The sequence below is a fragment of the Oncorhynchus masou genome, chromosome 15, assembly GCF_036934945.1.
Source record: "Oncorhynchus masou masou isolate Uvic2021 chromosome 15, UVic_Omas_1.1, whole genome shotgun sequence".
Classification (NCBI taxonomy): Eukaryota; Metazoa; Chordata; class Actinopteri; order Salmoniformes; family Salmonidae; genus Oncorhynchus; species Oncorhynchus masou.
The window spans coordinates 14982913-15008699 of NC_088226.1; the positions used below are offsets into that span (position 1 = coordinate 14982913).

At 45.9% G+C, this 25787-nt stretch overlaps 1 protein-coding gene across 1 annotated transcript in view; it reads left to right on the forward strand.

Annotated features, from left to right (window-relative positions):
• The window catches only part of LOC135556811 (inactive phospholipase C-like protein 2), a 139691-nt gene that overhangs the window by 24340 nt on the left and 89564 nt on the right, over window positions 1–25787 (forward strand). Inside the window, exon 20 of the mRNA XM_064990259.1 lies at window positions 14641–14973. Coding sequence (XP_064846331.1) covers window positions 14641–14973 — 333 coding nt within the window. The remainder of the gene's footprint in view (window positions 1–14640; window positions 14974–25787) is intronic.

The window sequence follows — 25787 nt, forward strand, 5'->3', positions numbered from 1 at the left end:
GTAGTGCAGCTCATCCAGGATGGCACATCAATGCGAGCTGTGGCAAGAAGGTTTGCTGTGTCTGTCAGCGTAGTGTCCAGAGCATGAAGGTGCTACCAAGAGACAGGCCAGTACATCAGGAAATGTGGAGGGGTCCGTAGGAGGGCAACAACCAGGCAGCAGGACTGCTACCTCCGCCTTTGTGCAAGGAGGAGCACTGCCAGAGCCCTGCAAAATGACCTCCAGCAGGTCACAAATGTGCATGTGTCTGCTCAAACGGTCAGAAACAGACTCCATGAGGGTGGTATGATGGCCCGACGTCCACAGGTGGGGGTTGTGCTTACAGCCCAACACCGTGCAGGACGTTTGGCATTTGCCAGAGAACACCAAGATTGGCAAATTCGCCACTGGCGCCCTGTGCTCTTCACAGATGAAAGCAGGTTCACACTGAGCACATGTGACAGACGTGACAGTCTGGAGATGCCGTGGAGAACGTTCTGCTGCCTGCAACATCCTCCAGCATGACCGGTTTGGCGGTGGGTCAGTCATGGTGTGGGGTGGCATTTCTTTGGGGGGCCGCATAGCCCTCCATGTGCTCGCCAGAGGTAGCCTGGCTGCCATTAGGTACCGAGATGAGATCCTCAGACCCCCTGTGAGGCCATATGCTGGTGCGGTTGGCCCTGGGTTCCTCCTAATGCAAGACAATGCTAGACCTCATGTGACTGGAGTGTGTCAGCAGTTCCTGCAAGAGGAAGGCATTGATGCTATGGACTGGCCCGCCCGTTCCCCAGACCTGAATCCAATTTAGCACATCTGGGACATCATGTCTCGCTCCATCCACCAACGCCACGTTGCACCACAGACTGTCCAGGAGTTGGAGGATGCTTTAGTCCAGGTCTGGGAGGAGATCCCTCAGGAGACCATCCGCCACCTCAACAGGAGCATGTCCAGGCGTTGTAGGAAGGTCATATAGGCACGTGGAGGCCACACACACTACTGGGCCTCATTTTGACTTGTTTTAAGGACATTACATCAATGTTGGATCAGCCTGTAGTGTGGTTTTCCACTTTAATTTTGAGTATGACTCCAATTCCAGACCTCCATGGGTTGATACATTTGATTTCCATTGATAATTTTTGTGTGATTTTGTTGTCAGCACATTCAACTATGTAAAGAAAAAAGTATTTAATAAGAATAATTCATTCATTCAGATCTAGGATGTGTTATTGTAGTGTTCCCTTTATTTTTTTGAGCAGTGTATTTGGGGAGCTGTTTGGATGTGTGTAGGGGAACTGAGGTCACTGTGGTGTGTGTGGAGGTTGGGTGTTAGTTGGGAGATCTGAAGAAAAGTTCATTGCTAGGACTGATGGTAGAAGAGTCTCTATACTGGGTCTTATTGGCTTAGTATTGTGCATGTGCTGATGTACACAAACTACTCAATCCATAGACCTGAGATGACTAGTGCAGATCTAATTCAACTCATTTTACCATGGGGCAGAGATGCATGTTTTGAACATCTAATGCTAATTCCCTGCAATGCTACCAGTTTTTCCATGGGGTGGAGATACATTTTTGCAGTTCTAAAGCAAATTTCCTGTAATTCCACACATTTTGCCATTACTTATGTCATGTTAATGATATCTGAATGAGTGTGACTAGCTCGACTAACTAGCTGTTAGCGGACATGGGTCATTAAGTGACTGTCAGTGACAAAACAGGAGAAAAACTGCTGATGCACAACCACATTTCGAACCTTCACCTTCTAACTTTCAACAGTAAATTTAGACCCCAACTGAGTTTTTAATTTTTTTTAAACGGCCCGGGCCCTAAGAGACCGCTTATATCGCTAATGTCTGGAGCCAGCCGTGATGGTACTCCTGTCTGTCTGCCTCAGTCTGTTTTTTTTCCTCTCTCTGTCTATCTCTGTCAGTAAGCCTGTCTCCTGTTTGCTGTTATTACTGGTCACTGTTACTAAGTCTGCATGTGCATGTCTGTCTCTGTGTGATATAACATAAAACATCAACTGACAACCTGAGGTACAGATACATAGCTACGTATGCAGACAATATGAGGCGCTTGAACACTTGACTCATCAGTCCTGAGCATGAAGGCCATTGCTACCTTAAAATGTGGGATATTTTGGCACTGGCTCACTCCCTGTCTTTCAGCCAAGTTGTTGTAGGGGGTCTGTCTCCATATACTCCCAGCAGGATTAGTCTAGTACACTTTTACACATAGTACACTTTAGCTACCGCAGTTTAATAAAGCATTTAATGATAGATCCACCTGTTGCCGTGGCTACGCTGTTCACCCCCTCACTCCCCCCACATACACACACACGCACTTCTGAACCATTGGGCAATATCATGACGACAACAACACCACACAACCCCCACAGTCATATTACACACACACACACACACACACAACCCATCCCCTCTACTCATAAGCTCTGCCCTCTCAGGAATGAAGCCCTATGCTTGGTTGATGTATCATAATAATGAAAAAAAGACAAATAGAGTCTCTGTCTATTAGTGGCGGCTGGTGGGAGGAGCTATAGGAGGATGGGCTTATTGTAATGGCTGGAATGGAACGGTGTCAAACATGTGGTTTCCATATGTTCTATGAGTTTTGATACAGTTCCATTGATTCCGTTTCAGCCATTACAATGAGCCCATCCTCTTATAGCTCCTCCCACCCGCCTCATCTGCTATCTATATAACGCATATATGAATTTATTTTCTGTACCATAATTCTATTTTATTACAGTATACTGTACGTCTGTGGCACGCCCCTCTGAATGTAATCCCCTTGCATGACCTGAGGAGGATGCACGTAGAACATGGCAGCCATTGCAACCTCTTAGGTTTCATCAGAAGTTTCTGAAAAAAAGCCATATTGCAAACGGGATTCAGAAGAATGTTGCTTTTGTTTTTGTCCAGCCTGACATTATTTAGTCTTTTCCTATCTTTGTTCCTTTCATTTTCCCGGGTCAAAGCAGCTAGTTGTTTTCTTTGTGGTTCTTGATTTCACTGATGTTTTTTGAAGAGTCAAAGCGACAGGGGAATTCTTGTGACGTGTCATTTTTGTTGTTGTTACATTATTCTGATCATTTCAAACTTGGATCTTTGCTTCACCTTAGTTAATCTATGTACTCTGGAAGCTGTGTATGAGGCTGTGTTCTGTTCAGTGTTAGTTCCACGTTTGTGGTTGGGTTTTAGCACTTCAGTTGTGTTCCCCCAAAAAAATGCAATTGAAGAAAAAAGTTTTATAAATCATTTCAACAGTAACATGTATAATGAAAAATAAGTTGTGACTGAATAAATGTAATGGTTTATTTATTCACATTCCATGTCAGTCTGAACTGCACCTTACCGATACTGTACATGAGACCATTTCAATAGAGTCGATTCAGAATGTAAACTCAAATTCCAATTCTTATTTCTTCTCATTGAGCATTGAAGCATTGAATTTAGTTTACTTTCTGAATTGACTGAATTAAAAAGCAATAGACCAAAACCCTGACTAGCCTTTCAACAGCCTTCTGACTGGGTGTGGGCATCATAGCACCGCTATAACATAGCAGCACTACATGCCTGTTTACACTTGACCTCTAACACATGGATGCAGCAATCTGCTGTTGAGTGACATGAGCTGTGATCACTGCATGTTATACATTATAATTATCAGATCAGATTGCACTGAAGCACCATTGTGATTCTAACTTCCCACTAAGCCAAACTGCATTTAGACGGGCAAATATACAAATACTCACTCACTATACGTTTGGTGTACTTGAATGAAGAGACACCAATAATCACAAGCAAATAAGGGGACTCTATGCAATGCAGCAGTGATGTTGATATTGAACTGAACCTCATTAACCTACCATTTGCCTTAAAGGTCCAATCAGAAGTTACGACATCCATTTGAACTATGCCCCTTTCCTCTTCCTATATCTAGGCTTGGATGGACTGACATGTCACTGCTTAGATGCAATCTCTGATCCACTGCACCTCTTCCTTTCTTCCATTCTCTCTGTCTATATCTCTCTCTCCCTCTAAACCTTATGTCGCTCCATCTCCCTCCACACTGGTTCATGTCATCGGTTGTCCAGTGGTAACTCACATCTGCTATCTTGTGGCAGGAACACATATTGTCTCTGAGACACAGTACCGGACTGGTATGTACTGTCCCCTTAATGCCAGAGGGGCTTTTCTCTCCTGTCACTCAGGGCCCAAGGGACATGGAAAAGTGATTAGACAATTTAATTAACCTAATGCATGAACTGCAATCGATTACTATAAAATATATTATGATTGTCAATCTCCTATGGAACAGACAGATCCAAGACCCACTGTTTGCCTTCTCAACAAATAACTCAATCACATTTACTTTATTCTAATCTTTTTTTCTTCTTCCATTTTTAAAAACATTAGACATGTCTGGAGGTCAGAGAGCGACTGTTGCTTGGATACGAAACTGCACGTGGTTGCTTGGTTACTGTTCAATATTCACAACAACAGCTTTAAAAGCGTTGGACAGAGAATACAATTCAATGTAACACAGCAGTAAGGCGACATTGGCAATTGAAAAAAAAAGGAAAACATGCAGTATACAGGAGGACACCGCTGTTTTCTTTCAGTTGACAACAGACAATTCTGCAGATAAAACAAACAGAAATATTACCGGAAACTTTGACACAATAAAGCAGTACTTCCAGCAAAGGAAATAGAGTATTTAGGGCATGTGAAAGGGAAAGGAGGATACCTAGTCAGTTGTACAACTGAATGCCTTCAACTGAAATGTATCTTCCACATTTAACCCACCCCCTCTGAATCAGAGGGTGAATGTGTGGGGTGATTACAGTAGAATATTGTACACTGTAGTATAATAAGTTATACTATATAAATATAGTATTATAAGGTATTCACAGCCATATCTTACTTGACATTGGATTGGATATACTCAAGATAAAAGGCTCTGGGAGAGTTGCAAGTCTGGCACCCACCAGCTGCTATGCCTCGCTGCACAGGACTGAAATGAACAGCTTTTACAATGGAGCAGATGGATCCGTCCTCTTGTTCTACCTTGTGACCACTAGAGGTCCTCAGTGCCCAATGTGATTCCTGCACTCTGCAATAACACGGGGAATGGAATGAACATTGAAACGAAGCATAATGCCTGTCTGCATAGGATGCATGTGGGACATGTCACGAGATGAACATGTTGTAACAGGAATAGAAAAACCACGACAGACATGCTTTTTAAAATGAGCCCTTCTGTTAGGTTCATATCATCATCCCAGCTCAATAAAGCTGTCTCTCAGTCTCTCCTACAGGTCAAAAATGTGAATATTTAGCCACGTCCTCCCCAGGAAACATCTTTCATCAGATAATTAAGATGCAAATTGGCACTAATTACCATCGTATTAGTCTATGCATACAAATGAATCTCTGTATCAACTCCAGTAATTAGGGGCGCCAGTGGAAGGAGGTCCAATCGAGGCACAAGGGGCACAGAAAACCACAGCCCTGCTCTGATTGATAAGTAAAGAGTGTTAACACGGAGGGTGTTTAAGGAACGAGTTTCATTTCCTCCCTCCACAGAGGTCAAGTGAGTGAGCACAGGAAGTGATGTGTAAGAGAAACAGAAAGCATGGTGGTTATGCTCTGGGAGGAATGCCCTCAGACCCCCTGCTGCGGGGAATCTCAGCTCACTTCACAAATAAACAAATGACACTTTTGGGGATTATTCAGCCTCATCCTGTGTCAGAGTTCCCTCTCGTAACAAACACTATTCCCCCTGACAAGACGCAGCATCTTCAACTGATTCTGTTAGGTAGAACTGCTTCTCTTATGTAGACAAACCCCTGTAGCTATTATTTTCTATATGTTGTGCATTGGTAAACAAGACTACCCTATCCATTTGTAATCAATAACTTGATTTCCTGTATTGATACATAATCATTCTCCCCATGCCTGAATGAGGTAAGAGGGTCGTAACGTCTGTGGTCAAATGTCTTAAATACAAGATATGGCCGGGTCACATATATACAACAAAAAAACTTCCATGGTAATGATTTGACCTTATGACCTCAACCTCCAGGACAAAAACCCTGTGAGACCTGCACCGTCAGATTACCTAGCAGTCAAAGGGCCTTTCATCAGCCGTGATTGGGTAACCCTAATTAATACTATTGTCATCAATACAATCTAAAATGATCTGGCTTCTCCTGGAGAGGAGCTCGAGGGATCAGGATTGAGGGTGGGGGGATGTATGGATGGCTATCCCTTCATATGTCTGTGGTTCACGTGGGGGCGAAGGGAAGGGAAGGGAGACAGCACAACTCCGGTTCACTTCCTGTCACAGGAAGCTACAAGCAACTTCAATGGAAATCAACCAGGGTGTGATTTAATTGTTAGTGGCATGATAGTCAAATGGAAAGCAACGCTGCAACTGTTTTCAATTTCCTTTTCTGTTGATCTCTCACAGCCTCTCTTGTATTCTCTCTCTCTATAACTCTCTCTCTCTCTCTCTCTCTCTCTCTCTCTCTCTCTCTCTCCAGCTCTCACTAATAATAATTCCATTCTCCTCCCCAGAAGAGTAGGACCATCCTCATCTGCTCTCACGTCTTTCTTCCCTAAGTTGGAGGAGTGTTAGCACACCAGTTGCAGTGATGCAGCATATGTTTAATAAGTCCTAGTGTGGCTCCGTGTGGGTCCTGGAGGGGCTCCTGTTTGAGGCATGGGAGCCAAAGGAATTTGAAGATTAAAGTCAGACAGCCTGGCTGGAAGGCTTGAAGCAGGACTTTTAAAAGCAGGACTTATTCTGAATTATTTCTGAAGATGCATAATACATGAATCAGAGTGAGAGAGAGAGAGGGGGAGGGGTGAGGGAGAGGGCGAGGTGAGAGAGAGAGAGAGCTACCTCACCCCAACCTCTCCCCTTCCTTCTTTACTTATTTTTTTCATCAGTAGTATCCCTCACCTCCATCTCTCCTTCTCACCTTTCCTCGATCTTTCCATCCACCCCATTGTTCTTAATTTTCCTCCCCAATGTGTTCATTCCACCAACATCTCCATCTCTCTACTGCTCTCACTCTTACGCTCTCTCTCTCTCTCTCTCTCTCTCTCTCTCTCTCTCTCTCTCTCTCTCTCTCTCTCTCTCTCTCTCTCTCTCCCAGCATCTGAACTACTGTGTTCTAGAAGAATTAGCTGTGTATAAATAATTCACATTGAGAAGTAGTTTCTGGTCAATGAGTACATAGACTGACCCGCTGGCTGACTGGCTGGCTGACTAGCTGGCTGGCTGACTGGCAGACTGACTGGTGTAAGATGGATGAGGCAGCTGCAGGATGTATGCTACTGCCCTCATTTAAGTTTACAGAAAGGACGAAAACATACACACACACACACACACAAACAAACATGCACACTCTATCCTAGTTCACACTCCTTCAATTCAAAGACACATCAATGTCGTGGAAAACCACAGAGCAGCTGATATAACCGCTCATCCATACTGCAGGATTCAGATTTGTCTGTTCTGACAAAAAAACAAGCCACTTCTGGGTTTGATTATAATGACTTGGTTCGACAATAATGACCAAACACTCTGAGCATCTCTACCGCAGCAGCACACAATTTCTCTCCTTCCAATTGGCTGGGGTGTGATTTGTCCTTTCAGTGGGTTATAACTGAACTGTATTATCTGAGTGTTTATTGTTCATCATTCCTCAAATCAAATCCAATTTAATTGGTCACATACACATGGTTTGCAGATGTTAATGCGAGTGCAGCGAAATGCTTGTGCTTCTAGTTCCGACCATGCAGTAATATCTAACAAGTAATCTAACAAATTCATAACAACTACCTTTTAGACACAAGTGTAAAGGAATAAATAAGAATATGCACATATAAATACATGGTTGAGCGATGGCCGAACGGCATAGGCAGGGTGCAGTAGATGATATAGAGTACAGTATATACATATACATATGAGATGAGTAATGTGGGGTATGTAAACATTATATAAAGTGGCATTGTTTAAAGTGACTAGTGATACATTTATTACATCTAATTTTTAATTATTGAAGTTTCTAGAGATTTGAGTCAGAATGTTGGCAGCAGCCACTCAATGTTAGTGATGGCTGTTTAACAGTCTGATGGCCTTGAGATTGTCAGGATTTGGCCAGGGTTGTTCCGGGTTTTGGTCACTAGATGCACCCATTGTGCTTTTTGACCTTATGTTTTTTCCCTTGTTCCCCATTATTATTTGCACCTGTGCCTCGTTTCCCCTGATTGTATTTAAACCCTTAGTTTCCCTCAGTTCTGTGCTCTGTGTTTGTATGTTAGCACCCAGCCCTAGTGTTCTGTGTATTCTTGTCGATTCCGGTGGATGCTCTTGTGGAATTCTGTTTTTGTTTTTGAGTATCTCTTAAGGCTTTTTTGTGCTATTCCTACCACCTTTTGGATTTACCATTTTTGTATTGAAGGACTTCTCCTTTTTACTTTATTAAATACTCCGTCTTAAGTACTGCTGTGTCTGCCTCATCTTCTGGGTTCTGCAGACTATTCGTGGCTCAGTTGGTTAAGTGACTGTTTCTCACTCCGGAGACCCAGGTTCGTAACCGGGTCCTGACAGAGATATAAGCTATTTTTCAGTCTCTCGGTCCCAGCTTTGATGCACCTGTACTGACCTCGCCTTCTGGATCATAGTGGGGTGAACAGGCAGTGACTCGGGTGGTTGTTGTCCTTGATTATCATTTTGACCTTCCTGTGACATTGGGTGGTGTAGGTGTCCTGGAGGGCAGGTCGTTTGACCCCTGTGATGCGTTGTGCAGACCTCACTACTCTCTGGAGAGCCTTACGGGTTGTGGGCGGTGTATCACCGCTCTACCAGGCGGTGATACAGCCCGACAGGATGCTCTCGATTATGCATCTGTAAAAGTTTGTTAGTGTTTTTGGTGACAGGTCAAATTTCTTCAGCCTCTTGAGGTTGAAGAGGCATTGTTGCGCCGAGGAACTTGAAACTTTCCACCTTCTCCACTACTGTCCCGTTGATGTGGATAGGGGGTGCTCCCTCTGCTGGTTCCTGAAGTCCACGATCATCTCCTTTGTTTTGTTGACGTTGAGTGTGAGTAGACCCCAAGGGCTCTCTATGGTCAGGGCGTGACAAAATAAGTTGTTTAGTCTGTCTGGGAGCAAGACATCGGGGTCCACGACGGGGCTGGTTTTCTTTTTGTCATCTGAGATTGACTGTAGACCCTGGCACATACCTCTCGTGTCTGAGCCGTTGAATTGCAACTCTACTTTGTCTCTATACTGACCCTTAGCTTTTTTGATTGCCTCCCTCCCCTGATGGCGAAGATCCCGGTTTTGTCCCAAATGGCAACCTATTCCCTACATAATGCACAACTTTTGACCAGAGCCCTATATGAGTTGTGGTCAAAAGTAGTGCACTATATAGTGAATAGTGTACCATTTGGGATGAAACCCTGTTAGTGGGTTTGTCCTGCATCATTAGGGGTGAAACACTTTAACAGAATGATGAGTTTCTGTGAAGTCATGTGAACTATTACACTCGACGGAACGACTTGATTAGTGTAGTGTCAACATCGCAGCCACTGCCAGCTAGCCTACAAAGTCAACAACGCAGCCACTGCCAGCTAGCCTACTCCAGCAGTACTGTATCATTTCAATCATTTTAGTCAATAAGATTCTTGCTACGTAAGCTTAACTTTCTGAACATTCGAGACGTGTAGTCCACTTGTCATTCCAATCTCCTTTGCATTAGCGTAGCCTCTTCTGTAGCCTGTCAACTATGTGTCTATCTATCCCTGTTCTCTCCTCTCTGCACAGACCATACAAACGCTCCACACCGCGTGGCCGCGGCCACCCTAATCTGGTGGTCCCAGCGCGCACGGCCCACGTGGAGTTCCAGGTCTCCGGTAGCCTCTGGAACTGCCGATCTGCGGCCAACAAGGCAGAGTTCATCTCAGCCTATGCCTCCCTCCAGTCCCTCGACTTCTTGGCACTGACGGAAACATGGATCACCACAGATAACACTGCTACTCCTACTGCTCTCTCTTAGTCCGCCCACGTGTTCTCGCACACCCCGAGAGCTTCTGGTCAGCGGGGTGGTGGCACCGGGATCCTCATCTCTCCCAAGTGGTCATTCTCTCTTTCTCCCCTTACCCATCTGTCTATCGCCTCCTTTGAATTCCATGCTGTCACAGTTACCAGCCCTTTCAAGCTTAACATCCTTATCATTTATCGCCCTCCAGGTTCCCTCGGAGAGTTCATCAATGAGCTTGATGCCTTGATAAGCTCCTTTCCTGAGGACGGCTCACCTCTCACAGTCCTGGGCGACTTTAACCTCCCCACGTCTACCTTTGACTCATTCCTCTCTGCCTCCTTCTTTCCACTCCTCTCCTCTTTTGACCTCACCCTCTCACCTTCCCCCTACTCACAAGGCAGGCAATACGCTCGACCTCATCTTTACTAGATGCTGTTCTTCCACTAACCTCATTGCAACTCCCCTCCAAGTCTCCGACCACTACCTTGTATCCTTTTCCCTCTCGCTCTCATCCAACACTTCCCACACTGCCCCTACTCGGATGGTATCGCGCCGTCCCAACCTTCGCTCTCTCTCCCCCGCTACTCTCTCCTCTTCCATCCTATCATCTCTTCCCTCTGCTCATACCTTCTCCAACCTATCTCCTGATTCTGCCTCCTCAACCCTCCTCTCTTCCCTTTCTGCATCCTTTGACTCTCTATGTCCCCTATCCTCCAGGCCGGCTCGGTCCTCCCCTCCCGCTCCGTGGCTCGACGACTCATTGCGAGCTCACAGAACAGAGCTCCGGGCAGCCGAGCGGAAATGGAGGAAAACTCACCTCCCTGCGGACCTGGCATCCTTTCACTCCCTCCTCTCTACATTTTCCTCCTCTGTCTCTGCTGCTAAAGCCACTTTCTACCACTCTAAATTCCAAGCATCTGCCTCTAACCCTAGGAAGCTCTTTGCCACCTTCTCCTCCCTCCTGAATCCTCCCCCCCCCTCCTCCCTCTCTGCAGATGACTTTGTCAACCATTTTGAAAAGAAGGTCGACGACATCCGATCCTCGTTTGCTAAGTCAAACGACACCGCTGGTTCTGCTCACACTGCCCTACCCTGTGCTCTGACCTCTTTCTCCCCTCTCTCTCCAGATGAAATCTCGCTTCTTGTGACGGCCGGCCGCCCAACAACCTGCCCGCTTGACCCTATCCCCTCCTCTCTTCTCCAGACCATTTTCGGAGACCTTCTCCCTTACCTCACCTCGCTCATCAACTCATCCCTGACCGCTGGCTACGTCCCTTCCGTCTTCAAGAGAGCGAGAGTTGCACCCCTTCTGAAAAAACCTACACTCGATCCCTCCGATGTCAACAACTACAGACCAGTATCCCTTCTTTCTTTTCTCTCCAAAACTCTTGAACGTGCCGTCCTTGGCCAGCTCTCCCGCTATCTCTCTCAGAATGACCTTCTTGATCCAAATCAGTCAGGTTTCAAGACTAGTCATTCAACTGAGACTGCTCTTCTCTGTATCACGGAGGCGCTCCGCACTGCTAAAGCTAACTCTCTCTCCTCTGCTCTCATCCTTCTAGACCTATCGGCTGCCTTCGATACTGTGAACCATCAGATCCTCCTCTCCACCCTCTCCGAGTTGGGCATCTCCGGTGCGGCCCACGCTTGGATTGCGTCCTACCTGACAGGTCGCTCCTACCAGGTGGCGTGGCGAGAATCTGTCTCCTCGCCACGCGCTCTCACCACTGGTGTCCCCCAGGGCTCTGTTCTAGGCCCTCTCCTATTCTCGCTATACACCAAGTCACTTGGCTCTGTCATAACCTCACATGGTCTCTCCTATCATTGCTATGCAGACGACACACAATTAATCTTCTCCTTTCCCCCTTCTGATGACCAGGTGGCGAATCGCATCTCTGCATGTCTGGCAGACATATCAGTGTGGATGACGGATCACCACCTCAAGTTGAACCTCGGCAAGACGGAGCTGCTCTTCCTCCCGGGGAAGGACTGCCCGTTCCATGATCTCGCCATCACGGTTGACAACTCCATTGTGTCCTCCTCCCAGAGCGCTAAGAACCTTGGCGTGATCCTGGACAACACCCTGTCGTTCTCAACCAACATCATGGCGGTGGCCCGTTCCTGTAGGTTCATGCTCTACAACATCCGCAGAGTACGACCCTGCCTCACACAGGAAGCGGCGCAGGTCCTAATCCAGGCACTTGTCATCTCCCGTCTGGATTACTGCAACTCGCTGTTGGCTGGGCTCCCTGCCTGTGCCATTAAACCCCTACAACTCATCCAGAACGCCGCAGCCCGTCTGGTGTTCAACCTTCCCAAGTTCTCTCACGTCACCCCGCTCCTCCGCTCTCTCCACTGGCTTCCAGTTGAAGCTCGCATCCGCTACAAGACCATGGTGCTTGCCTACGGAGCTGTGAGGGGAACGGCACCGCAGTACCTCCAGGCTCTGATCAGGCCCTACACCCAAACAAGGGCACTGTGTTCATCCACCTCTGGCCTGCTCGCCTCCCTACCACTGAGGAAGTACAGTTCCCGCTCAGCCCAGTCAAAACTGTTCGCTGCTCTGGCCCCCAATGGTGGAACAAACTCCCTCACGACGCCAGGACAGCGGAGTCAATCACCACCTTCCGGAGACACCTGAAACCCCACCTCTTCAAGGAATACCTAGGATAGGATAAGTAATCCTTCTCACCCCCCTTAAATGATTTAGATGCACTATTGTAAAGTGGCTGTTCCACTGGATGTCAGAAGGTGAATTCACCAATTTGTAAGTCGCTCTGGATAAGAGCGTCTGCTAAATGACTTAAATGTAAATGTAAATGGGGTTGAAGTAGATCGATAAAGATGTTTTGTGGAATTCATCAGTGATTTGCACGGAGATAATTGTCCCCCTTGTTTCTCAGATTTGTTAAATGACGATAGTGAAAGTGATTTAGCTCATTTGTGGTCAGAATTGATGACAGAATCATTACAGATATTGTGGGTTTCTATCTGCAGCACTTGAATTCTGTGGCACAGGGATTGGTTGTGTACCACTTGTTCTACAGTATGAATATATACAGCAAGGATAGGTCTGTTCTGAGTCCTGTGCTTTTCATTCTCACCAATCAATACTGTGGAGGTGCCTGGTGTGGTGTTTATGTGAGTGAAAGCCATGTGACATTCTCTGTGGATTAGTGTTGGTAATGCGGATGATATGCCACTCCATCTCTGATTGGGACTGAAGCCTGGCCTGAAAATAATTGTAGTCTCGTTAAGAGACTGCATGTAATATTTGGTTCTGGGTTCTGAGATTAAGTTGATAACGCCCATAGGGATATATAATATGAGGATCATCAGCATCAATTGAGATTTTTGCCCTTGTCACCAGAAACGGCAATTTGTACTTAATGCAACTTAGGGGGCTTTCTGAATGAATTATTTAACTAGGCAAGTCAGTTACGAACAAATTCTTATTTACAATGACGGCCTACCCCGGCCAAACACGGACAACGCTGGGCCAATTGTACGCCGCCCTATGGGACTCCCAATCACAGCCATTTGTGATACAGCCTGGATTTGAACCAGGATGTCTGTATTGATGCCTCTAGCACTGAGATGCAGTGCCCTAGACTGCTGCACCACTCTGGAATAACCAGTCTCCCTGATCGAAGTTTTGGCTGTGATAACAAATATAACAAATAAAAGCCTTAGGCAATAGCCTAATGATAAGACATATTTCATGCAAATCCACTCACATTCCCCTGATACTCAGAGGAGGCTGGTGGGAGGAGCTATAGGAGGATGTGCTCATTGTAATGCCTGGAATGGAATAAAGGGAATGGTATACAAACAAACCAAACATTCCAGCCATTACAATGAGCCTGTCCTCCTATGGAATTATTACGTTATTGTGTTTTAGCCTGGAAATGGCTTAGGCTACAAGTTGTGGTATGAATGAACATGAATCATTTCAGTGTGAGGAACATGAATAGTTTAAGTGTACGTGTGCGTGTGTGTGTGTGTGCGTGTGTGTGTGTGTGTGTGTGTGTGTGTGTGTGTGTGTGTGTGTGTGTGTGTGTGTGTGTGTGAATGAGCGCACAAGGACATGGATCTTGTAGGGAGGGGACAAGCGAGCAACTCACATAACAGCGCATTGTATATAGCTGCATCCCGCGGATGCACGTGGGGAAGCTTCTGATGTATCATCTATAAGAGCGGATAGGAGAGTAGGGACCAGGCGAATAGAACCGTAGGACGGTCTTCTGCATGAAGCCTCGGCGCAAACAAGAAGCTTGGGGAAAAACGAAAGCGCGTGTAAACGCAAATGAACGCCTTTTTATTAGCCGGAACTGTTTCTGAGGGGACTCCTTATGAATCCATGCAGTTAGCTAATTACACCAGATCACATACGGAGCACCATCTGTTCATTTTCGAGCGACAAGAGTTTGTCCAGCCAGACGCGGACGGTTCAATCAGTCTATCCTAGATTCAGTGGACTGCGCTTCGTCTGTGGACTGATGATCTTACGTGGTCTACACAGCCGTGGACTCATGTTCTGAAACAATGGGTCAATGCACTATTTTGAATGTGTTGCTCTAACGTCCGTGGATGATGGCAGGGGTACACGCTTCCGAGGTTGTGTCGGGACATTCGCTAAATCCTACCATTGCAGCCTCTCCGGCACAGGACGCGACACAAATAGCGGGGTTGAACAACAATGACGCCACCGTGCTGCCTCCGACTGGCACCCGGGCATACCTGGACATTTCGGCGGCTGCCTTCGCCCACGGGCACCCGGTCTATGGGGCAGAGGGAGTTTACACCAACGGAAGGTACATGGACCACGGGAGTCCTCGGACTGGCAGCAGCAGCCGTGACAATTCAGCCGAAAGGAGTCATGGAGGCGTGAACACACCTTGCGGCATTATGAAGGTTGGTTTGTTTTCATAAAGCCTACTTTATCATGTCACGTCAATCATAGGAAGCTCTTAAAGGTTGCGTTAATGAGGGGAATCATCTCACAGCCCAGGCAAAACCACATGAAGCCTTCAGGTAGCCTGTGGCTAGTCGTCATTGTGATTCATTCTATTGTAATGGACTCAGTGTTAGATGAACTGTTGTTAGTGACAAAGCTGTAATAATAATAATAATAATGATAATAAAGGGTGCTGAGTTGTTACTGTGTAACAAACTGATGGTCTCGTGACGGGTAAACATTTTGCTGAGGGAAATACTCTGATGTGGTCTGTGACGGTGAGGCTGCAAGTCCCGGAAACAGTTACAATGTTACAAAGAAGGTAGGACTAACTGATTCAACGCTCTGAAGTTTGCGCGATGGCCTTCTGCGCTGATGGTGTGGGAAGCTGCTGCCGCGTCTGCCGTCGCTGCAAGGTTAGGTCACCAAAGGTGAAATTAGATGCATGCTTTAGCTGCGCTCATAGCAGATGACAACCTTTAACAGTTATGAAGTTCCCTCCCTGGATAGTACAACATGCCTCTTTCGTCGAACTACGCTACTGTTCCAATAGACTTGTAAATATAGTACTATGTTAAAGCAAAACTGGCAATGCTGTTTACATCGTACTCAATAATTGTTTTTTTGAACGTCAAGATGAGGCCTAGAAACAATGACAGAGACAGACAGACTGGGGGTGGTGCTTGTAGAGAAGCTCTGTGGAGAAGCTCTGTGGAGAAGCTCTGTGGAGAAGCTCTGTGGAGGTGGGAGTTTTTGGAGAGAGAGTGGCATTCTATCATTACAAGACAGTTTTGCTTAGCAACTGGTATAAATCCATGAAGCCTATCTATTTCCCCTGTTATTGAATTCCCCGTGGATGTGTGGGTGAACAAATCTCAACACTGCCTGCTCTCTGGTTTGGTGTGCTTCTCTGAGGTGTAGGGGAATCCTTGAGAAGATGAACAAGTCCCTGACTGTTGCTTCTCTTCACCCCAGGGTGTTTTGCCCCATTGATGAAACGCAAGGCTCTTCTTCCAGAACATTCCATGGAATAGTATAAAACGAGGCTGAGGCCTAAATCCTCTCAACTCCGAACTTCCCTCCAAAAGAACTGGAGCCATCTACTTACGTTCATGAGTTCAAACTTCATAACAGAAATCTGGCAAGAATGCAGAGCGGATCATGTTGTCAACATGCTCTAGGTTTTAAGTCCTCTAAAGCTTATTCTCCGAATGTACTGTCCTGTTCATTTGGCATTGTATTGTTATACTTATAAGGCGTTGTTGCAGTATTTCTTGTGATGCACATAGTGATAAACATGTTTAGGGGTGTTCTTCTGTAAGTCAGCTCAGCTGTGTGGCAACTTTGAACTCTCATCAACTGTTGCTATCGGAAGGACCAGGATGTACCATCAAAGATGCTGGACAAATAGAACCAGTGAAGGAGACTCATTCCTTCGCTAGAGCAATGCATCTATAATGTAGAGACTGCCTCGCCCCGGTCAGATAAGAGTTAATTGTCCGTGTGGCTTATGTGATTTGCGTTGAGGAAAGTTCACCACTGGATTTAAGGTCAACACTTTGAATGCCAGGCATAAAATGCCAGATGACAGACAACTCACCATAGGTTCTAAGTGTGTGACTCTGTCAGGCTTGCGTGTGATATCCCAATTAGATAACCGTGTCCTCTTTTAGCATCATGGCATCATTGTCGTTTCCTGTTTTCATTCCAATATGCATGTGTTGGTCCTACAGCACACTGACGTCCACTTATGTCTCCTAAAGGCCTACTCCTATCCTTGGGCGTAAAATAGTCTATCTGAAGGGTTAGTGTTCTGGAACCGCTATCACAGAACAGTTAGGGTCAGCTGTTCTTTTAGATAGACTCTGTTGCGAATGCAGCCAAGAGGGCATGTTTATTCATAGGATCAGAGAGGAACGTCGCAACACAGTGAACTTCGTCGTCAGTCACAACATGGGGAACACACAGATAGAGAGTGGCATGATGGGAATCTGGGTCAGCTCTCCTGTAGTAGAGCTTGGCGATATGGACCAAAAAATCCACATTGTGATAAATTGCCTGAATTGATGCAATAATGATACATAGAAGGATAGTTTATAACATTAATGTGCAACAAGTTTTTTAAATGTTTCCTTTAAACTACTAACTTACTACGAGTCTGATGGTTGTAGCCATCAACTGTCCCATGAACAATCACCCACATTAACACACTCACTTCATATCAAACTTCACGTTTCTCTAGTACAGGCTACGCATCATAATGAACGATATCAGGATAAACGATCGGTGTGGTCAATCATTTTTTGGTTTATTGTCCCAGCTCTATCCTGTAGTGTGTTGTGGTGCTAGTGTAGTTCATGTGTAGTGTGCTGTGGTGCTAGTGTAGTTCATGTGTAGTGTGTTGTGGTGCTAGTGTAGTTCATGTGTAGTGTGTTGTGGTGCTAGTGTAGTTCATGTGTAGTGTGTTGTGGTGCTAGTGTAGTTCATGTGTAGTGTGCTGTGGTGCTAGTGTAGTTCATGTGTAGTGTGCTGTGGTGCTAGTGTAGTTCATGTGTAGTGTGCTGTGGTGCTAGTGTAGTTCATGTGTAGTGTGCTGTGGTGCTAGTGTAGTTCATGTGTAGTGTGTGGTGGTGCTAGTGTAGTTCATGTGTAGTGCTGCTGGAGCTTCAGTTCCCCACACACACACATTTCATCAGCCTGAAACATGAGCTGATGGGTCTGAGCGGACTAAAGGGGGGAGTGGGGTAGAGAGGCAAATGAGCAATTACAGCATTGTGCTCATTACAGAGTTATCCCGGAAGATTGAAAACAAACCTGTTATTTTTAAACCTCCTGTTTGGACTTGACGTGTCAATGTATGGCGTGAGGGAGCAGTGGAGAACCCATCTGTGTGTATATTGTTGAACCAGCCAAATTGTGCAAGGCTGTCACCCCCTTGGAGTGGTGAGTGACTGTCCCATGGGTGGAGGGAAGGGAGGGCTTCTAAAGTGGTTGGAGAGGACGGGGACAGGTTGACGGGGGCTGTTCCAGTCTGTTTCTTTTTTAAGCAGGGCTGTGGACAGCTGCAGGCTCCTGCCTTTCCTGCCTCACTTTAGCTGACTGTTGGGAAGACGCCCGTCTGCCTGCCAGCACAGACCAAGAGAGGGATAGGAAGGATCTTCCCCCAGCACTGTTGTGACCAAAATTAGTTTCTTTATCTCTCCCCTCTCATTCCCTCCCTCTATTGCACACTCTGAGAGGTTTTTGACCTCTGGAGCAAATAAAAGGTCAGTCTTATTCAGAGCGGTTACTGGAAAGAATGAACATTGTCAGCATGACAAAGCAGAGCAAAAACATGACGGATAAAATAATAACAGATGTTGTACAGAGTAATACACAGAACCTTAACCACTGGGCTTTGTGGTCACAGAGCTAGCTGTTGGGAACTACCATATAGCTCAACTGCATGCCACCACACCCATCCCCTCCCTCTCTTCACCTCTCACCCCAGTCCCCAGGCATGTCACTGAGGGGCAGGACATCAGCTTGTCCTGTCATTTATTAAACCCCTTTCCCCTTTATTAACCCAGTGTGTCCTACTTCTGGTTGGCTAAAAGTCTGGCTCACAGTAATTCAGATTGCTGTCCTGTACCAGTCCTGGTCACATGGCTCTATAATACATTAGTCAACCACTCAGAGAGTGTGAGAGTAAGATTAGTTCTCTATGTGACTCCCTCTCTCTCTCTCTCTCTCTCTCTCTCTCTCTCTCTCTCTCTCTCTCTCTCTCTCTCTATCTCTCTCTCTTTGATAGACAGAGATATGTGTCTGTTATAGAGATAGAGAGGGGATATTTTTGAAATGGATGGCGACGGTCTACAATGATGTTTTAAGGAATGTTTTGGATCGGCGGTATCTGAAGAACTCTGATTTGAGTGCAGCAGTCTTACTTACTCCTTTAAATCTCTGTCATATCTAAATCCAGCTCCAGTCGCATTCAAGGAAAGAGATGATTCTCGGTTATACATGTAGAAAGGAATCTCGTTCTCAATCGAGCATAGACTCTAAGGTGTGTCTGTCAAACCATTCCCCCTGTTCTGGTGGTGTGGTGGGGGAAATTCCGTTCTAGAGCTTTACCCAATAACCACTCCTTGGCTTTGGATGAAACCCCATCCCCCTCCAGTCATTTAATACATAAAGCCCTTAGAAGTTTACCCAGATGTCTCATGGTCTTTATCTGATAGTTCGGCAGTGCCAGAAATTCCCACGAGCCCCTGATTGATCCCTTTCCCGCCAATGCTGCCCTGGGCAAACACGGGATTCTATCCCCCAACGTTGAATTCTGGGATTTTCTTTTGCCACACCAGGATCGGAGAAGTACCAAACTCAGTCAGATCCTTCTTAAATAACACTGATTACATGCTGATGGATCCCATCGGTACCGCTTGGCGTGCGGTAGCAGAGAGAGCAGTCTATGACTTGGGTGGCTGGAGTCTTTAACAATTTCTAGAGCCTTCCTCTGACACCGCCTGGTATAGAGGTCCTGGATGGCAGGGAGCTCGGCCCCAGTGATGTACTGGGCCGTACGCATTACCCTCTGTTGCGCCTTGCGGTTGGATGCCAAGCAGATGCCATACCAAGCGGTGTTGGAGCCAGTCAAGATGCTCTTAATGATTATGAATATTAAAGAACACAGTTAATGTCTCCTCATCTCCAGCACTATGATAGACCAGCCAGAGACATCATGGAGATTAAGTTGTCGTAGTCTCAATCTGGACAGAGGACTATGAGTTGAAGGGGGGGGGGCAAAGGATGAGGAAGAGGAGTAGGGGGGTAGATGACGATGGATTTGGATCATGGCAGATGGAGATGCTTGCTCAGTCTTCTGCAACTCTCTTGGCTGTTGATCTCAAAGCAGCCATCTGTGAAACGCACACATTTCAAATACTTTATTTGGATCCAAAATGAAGCATTGACATGCGAAGGTCGCACATATTGCATAAGTCAAGCATGTGCACAGGCACACCGAATCACAATCCTCCTCTCATCCCAAATTCAAACAATCAACACTAACAGCAGGAGACCGAAAGCTCTTGGACATCAAGTTCGATTTTTGGAGGTAAAATGTTACGATAAATGAAAAGTAAATAGCGTGTACTCTTTGTTCAAAGTCCATAATGCTTGGGTCCATTTTGTGGATCATGAGCACAAATACTAGCAAATGCCCATCCTCCTATCCCAGTTGAAAGCACAGTTTGAACAGTGAACAGATTTCTCTGACTGGCATTTTCTCAAGCACCTCTTTTCTTGCCAAATCCTTTGAGGACAGATGCCTCATAATATCCAATGTGAGGGTTTCTCAAATATTTGAGTGCCTCACAAATAAACTAATCTTAGCCGCTCAAACACACAGAAGCATTTGGTCTCTTTGTCTGTCCCATATGGGCAGTGAAGCGTCATGCTAAAGATCCCCGTTTGGTCCGAAACTATTTACTGTGGCACCTGGCCAGGGCTTCAGAGCAGAAGTCTTGTAACAGTACTGAGAGTAGAGTGACTAGTAGAACCATGCTCTTGTTTCATGGGGGGGGGGCTCTCCTGAATTTTTATCACATATCTTTCCTTTATCTGTTTCGCTTGGGGATAATGACTTGTGCTAAGTGAACAGGAACCTCAATCAGCCGTGTGTGAAATTGGGGCCCAGATAAAGAAGAGCTTTTTGAACTGATTTGCTTGGACACTTGGGTGTAGACGCCTCATTTGAATGTGCCTTACAAAGCAACAGTGATGATGCTGACAGACAGAGGCAGTGGTAGGGTCCTCTGACGTCAGAAGAGCAGCGAGGATAACATTGGATTCTGGAAAAAGTCTGATCAAAATGTCTGTTAATGTCTCTGAAATGAGGTTCTCCATTTGAATAAAAACGTGGCTGTTTGATGTGAGAAGTGAAGCGGTATGGGGTTTTAGAGTCGTTCAAAGGGTGATCTACCGATCTGAGGGTTAATTGCTGCACTCGGGCCATTTGAAATGGAGAAGTAACGATGAATATTATACTGACATTATCCTCTCAATATTTCCCAGGGTCCTTTGGGCCACTATGGCGCTGGGGTGATGAATGAATGTGGCGGTATCGCTGCAGCAACAGCCACTCTGACAGTCTCTTGTCATCTGACATGTCGTTTGGTGGCCTTTCAGATCTCACTTCCCCTCTCTGACTGAAGTGACTTCCTTTGATTGGATGTCTAGCTCTTCTTTTTGATCTGAGTTTTGACTGAAGGAAAGACGTGGAAAATAGAGAGAATAAAAATATGTCATAAAAAGGATATGGTGGTCGATATGTTGAAACCAAATGTCTGTTCATTGTCATTTTAAAACATGAAACATCTATTAGAGGTTGACCGATTATGATTTTTCAATACCGATACCGATTATTGGAGGACAAAAAAAAGCAGATACCGATTAATCGGACAATTTTTTAACATGTATTTGTAATAATGACAATTACAACAATACTGAATGAACACTAATTTTAACTTAATATAATACATCAATAAAATCAATTTAGCCTCAAATAAATAAGGAAACATGTTCTATTTGGTTTAAATAATGCAAAAACAAATTGTTGGAGAAGAAAGTTAAAGTGCAATATGTGCCATGTAAAAAAACGTTTAAGTTTCTTGCTCAGAACATGAGAACATATGAAAGCTGATGGTTCCTTTTAACATGAGTCTTCAATATTCCAAGGTAAGAAGTTTTAGGTTGTAGTTATTATAGTTATTATTATATTATCATATACCTTTGACTATTGGATGTTCTTATAGGAACTTTAGTATTGCCAGTGTAACAGTATAGCTTCCGTCCCTCTCCTCGCCCCTACCTGGGCTCGAACCAGGAACACATCGACAACAGCCACCCTCAAAGCAACGTTACCCATGCAGAGCAAGGGGAATACCTACTCCAAGTCTCAGAGCGAGTGACTTTTGAAACGCTATTAGCGCACACCCAGCTAACTAGCTAGCCATTTCACATCAGTTACACCAGGCTAATCTTGGGAGTTGATGGGCTTGAAGTCATAAACAGCGCAATGCTTGAAGCATTGCGAAGAGCTGCTGGCAAACGCAGGAAAGTGCTGTTTGAATTAATGCTTACGAGCCTGCTGCTGCCTACCACCGCTCAGTCAGACTGCTCTATCAAATCATAGACTTAATTATAACATAATAACACACAGAAATACGAGCCTTTGGTCATTAATATGGTCGAATCCGGAAATTATCATCTCGGAATCAAGACGTTTATTCTTTCAGTGAAATACTGTTCTGAATTTTATCTAACTTCTGGCATCCATAAGTGTAAATATTCCTGTTACATTGCACAACTTCAATGTTATGTCATAATTACGTAAAATTCTGGAAAATTAGGCGGCCCAGACTGTTGCATATATGCGTGCAATGAACACAAGAGAAGTGACACAATTTCACCTGGTTAATATTGCCTGCTAACCTGGATTTCTTTTAGCTAAATATGCAGGTTTAAAAATGTATACTTCTGTGTATTGATTTTAAGAAAGGCATTGATGTTTATGGTTAGGTACACATTGGAGCAACGACAGTCCTTTTTCGCGAATATGCACCGCATCGATTATATGCAACGCAGGACACGCTAGATAAACTAATAATATCATCCACCATGTATAGTTAACTAGTGATTATGATTGATTGTTTTTTATAAGATAAGTTTAATGCTAGCTAGCAACTTATCTTGGCTTACTGCATCCGCGTAACAGGCAGGCTCCTCGTGGAGTGGAACGAGAGGCAGGTGTTTAGAGCGTTGGACTATTTAACTGTAAGGTTGCAAGATTGAATCCCCCGAGCTGACAAGGTAAGTCGTTCTGCCCCTGAACGAGGCAGTTAACCCACCGTTCCTAGGCTGTCATTGAAAATAAGAATGTGTTCTTAACTGACTTGCCTAGTTAAATAAAGATTCAATAAAGGTGTCCAAAAATACCTATTTCTGATTGTTATGAAAGCTCGACCTCTAATATGTATGTCAAAGATGAGAATCCGAATTGGGAATCGTCAGAAAGAATTTTAGAGAGGGTATTTTTCAGAAGGTTTTGTGACCTCTTAACAGTCTTAGCTTCTTCTCCCAAAGTGTTAATCTCTAGCATTACTTCTGATCAAACAGGGGCTAACTAACCGTTGATGTTTCGCCTCCCCTTCACACACTGTCCTCCATTGCCCTCAGTTGCATAATGTCAGTGTGTTTGATAGAATGTTGTCTAGAGATCCAAAATCCCTTGAGAGCCCATTCAACGGGGGCCACGCCCCCCCTCCCTTTCTTTTTCTCTCACACCACCCAAGACTTGCATCTTAAGTATCCAATCCCCACAGTAAAATACCAATGGAGGAGACCTGAAACCCTGAAACTCCATCTTCAGTCTAATCCCACTAACAAGATTTAGGGAACAGAAAATAAACACTTTCTGTTCCAGGATTTTGATTCTTTCCCCCTTAATTTAAGTGGTAGAAATGAGAGAATAACAGGTAAAAACCACAGTGGTTCCTCCTGTATTGCCTGATCTGTTTGATTTGGCCAGCAGTGGACAATGTCTACACGTCCACACCACTGCATTCATATCTCCCTCGTTACTTCCTCTCTACTCCTGCCCAGGGGTTTTTGTTGTTAATAGTACACTGAACAAACCAGCTCTGCACTTCCTTCAGGCAGGATAGGGGGAAGGGGAAAGGATAGGGGGAAGGGGGATAAGGATAGGGGGAAGGGGAGAAGGAAGGGGGATAGGGGGAAAGGATAGGGGAAAGGATAGGGGGAAGGATAGGGGGAAGGGGAATAAGGATAGGGGAAAGGGGAAAGGATAGGGGGAAGGGATAAGGATAGGGGGAAGGGGGATAAGGATAGGGGAAAGGGGGAGAAGGATAGGGGGAAGGATAGGGGGAAGGATAGGGGGAAGGGGAATAAGGATAGGGGAAAGGGGAAAGGATAGGGGGAAGGGATAAGGATAGGGGAAAGGGGGAAGGGGAAGGATAGGGGAAAGGGGAATAAGGATAGGGGGAAGGGATAAGGATAGGGGGAAGGGGGAGGGATAAGGATAGGGGAAAGGATAGGGGGAAGGGGGAGAAGGATAGGGGAAGGGGGAGAAGGATAGGGGGAAGGATAGGGGGAAGGATAGGGGGAAGGATAGGGGAAAGGGGGAAAGGATAGGGGAAGGGATAGGGGAAAGGATAGGGGGAAAGGATAGGGGAAGGGGGAGAAGGATAGGGGAAGGGGAGAAGGATAGGGGAAAGGATAGGGGAAGGGGGGGAAGGATAGGGGGAAGGGGAAAAGGATAGGGGAAAGGGGAGAAGGATAGGGGGAAATAAGGATAGGGGAAAGGGGGAGAAGGATAGGGGAAAGGGGAGAAGGATAGGGGAAGGAGGGAATAAGGATAGGGGAAAGGGGAAAGGATAGGGGAAGGGATAAGGATAGGGGAAAGGGGGAGAAGGATAGGGGAAAGGATAGGGGAAAGGATAGGGGAAAGGGGGAGAAGGATAGGGGAAAGGATAGGGGAAAGGGGGAGAAGGATAGGGGAAAGGATAGGGGAAAGGGGGGATAGGGAAAGGGGGAGAAGGATAGGGGAAGGGGGAAGGATAGGGGAAAGGGATAGGGGAAGGGGGAGAAGGATAGGGGAAGGGGGAGGATAGGGGAAAGGATAGGGGGAAGGGGGAGAAGGATAGGGGAAAGGATAGGGGAAAGGATAGGGGGAAGGGGGAGAAGGATAGGGGAAAGGATAGGGGAAGGGGAGAAGGATAGGGGAAAGGGGGAGAAGGATAGGGGAAAGGATAGGGGAAGGGGAGAAGGATAGGGGAAAGGATAGGGGAAAGGATAGGGGGAAGGGGAGTAAGGATAGGGGAAAGGATAGAGGGAAGGGGGAGAAGGATAGGGGGAAGGATAGGGGGAAGGGGAGAAGGATAGGGGAAAGGATAGAGGGAAGGGGGAGAAGGATAGGGGGAAGGATAGGGGAAGGGGGAGAAGGATAGGGGAAAGGATAGAGGGAAGGGGGAGAAGGATAGGGGAGAAGGATAGGGGGAAGGGGAGAAGGATAGGGGGAAGGATAGAGGGAAGGGGGAGAAGGATAGGGGGAAGGGGAGAAGGATAGGGGAGAAGGATAGGGGGAAGGATAGGGGGAAGGGGGAGAAGGATAGGGGAAAGGATAGGGGAAGGGGGAGAAGAGAGAGGGGAGAGAATGGGAGTATTCAGTTTCACCCTGTCACTCCGCAACAGGAAGTGAGCTCAGCATCAGCTTTTAGATTGTGGTTAGTCACGGTACAGCACACATTGGCTAGTCTAGCGTTATTAGCGCTAGCCACCAAAACAAGGGGAAAGGACCTCAGCAGTCAGCAATGTGGGCCAGATATATTCTTGAACTCTGCTACACTACAAACATACTGTAGTAGTCTGAGACATACTGAAAGCCAATCATAATTGAGAGTTAAATCCTTCGCAATTACAATGAGCGGAGAAAAAAACGTACTAATAGAACGCCTTAACTGACCATAACAGGAAGGAGGAAGTGAGGTCGCTGACCTTGGTCCCTCTTGACCCCGTGGTTGAGTTTCCGTGTGGCGAGCCAGGAGTCAGAGGATGATAAGCAGTGAGGGAGGCAGCTGAGTGTTAGAGGGTAGAGAGGTCTGTACCTCTACCTCTACCCAGCCCTCTATCCAGTTTTCCAGCGACAGTGGAATTCTGATGGGCCCACAGCCCAGCCTGCCTAGTTCACAGAGTGGCAATTATAGTGCTCTCG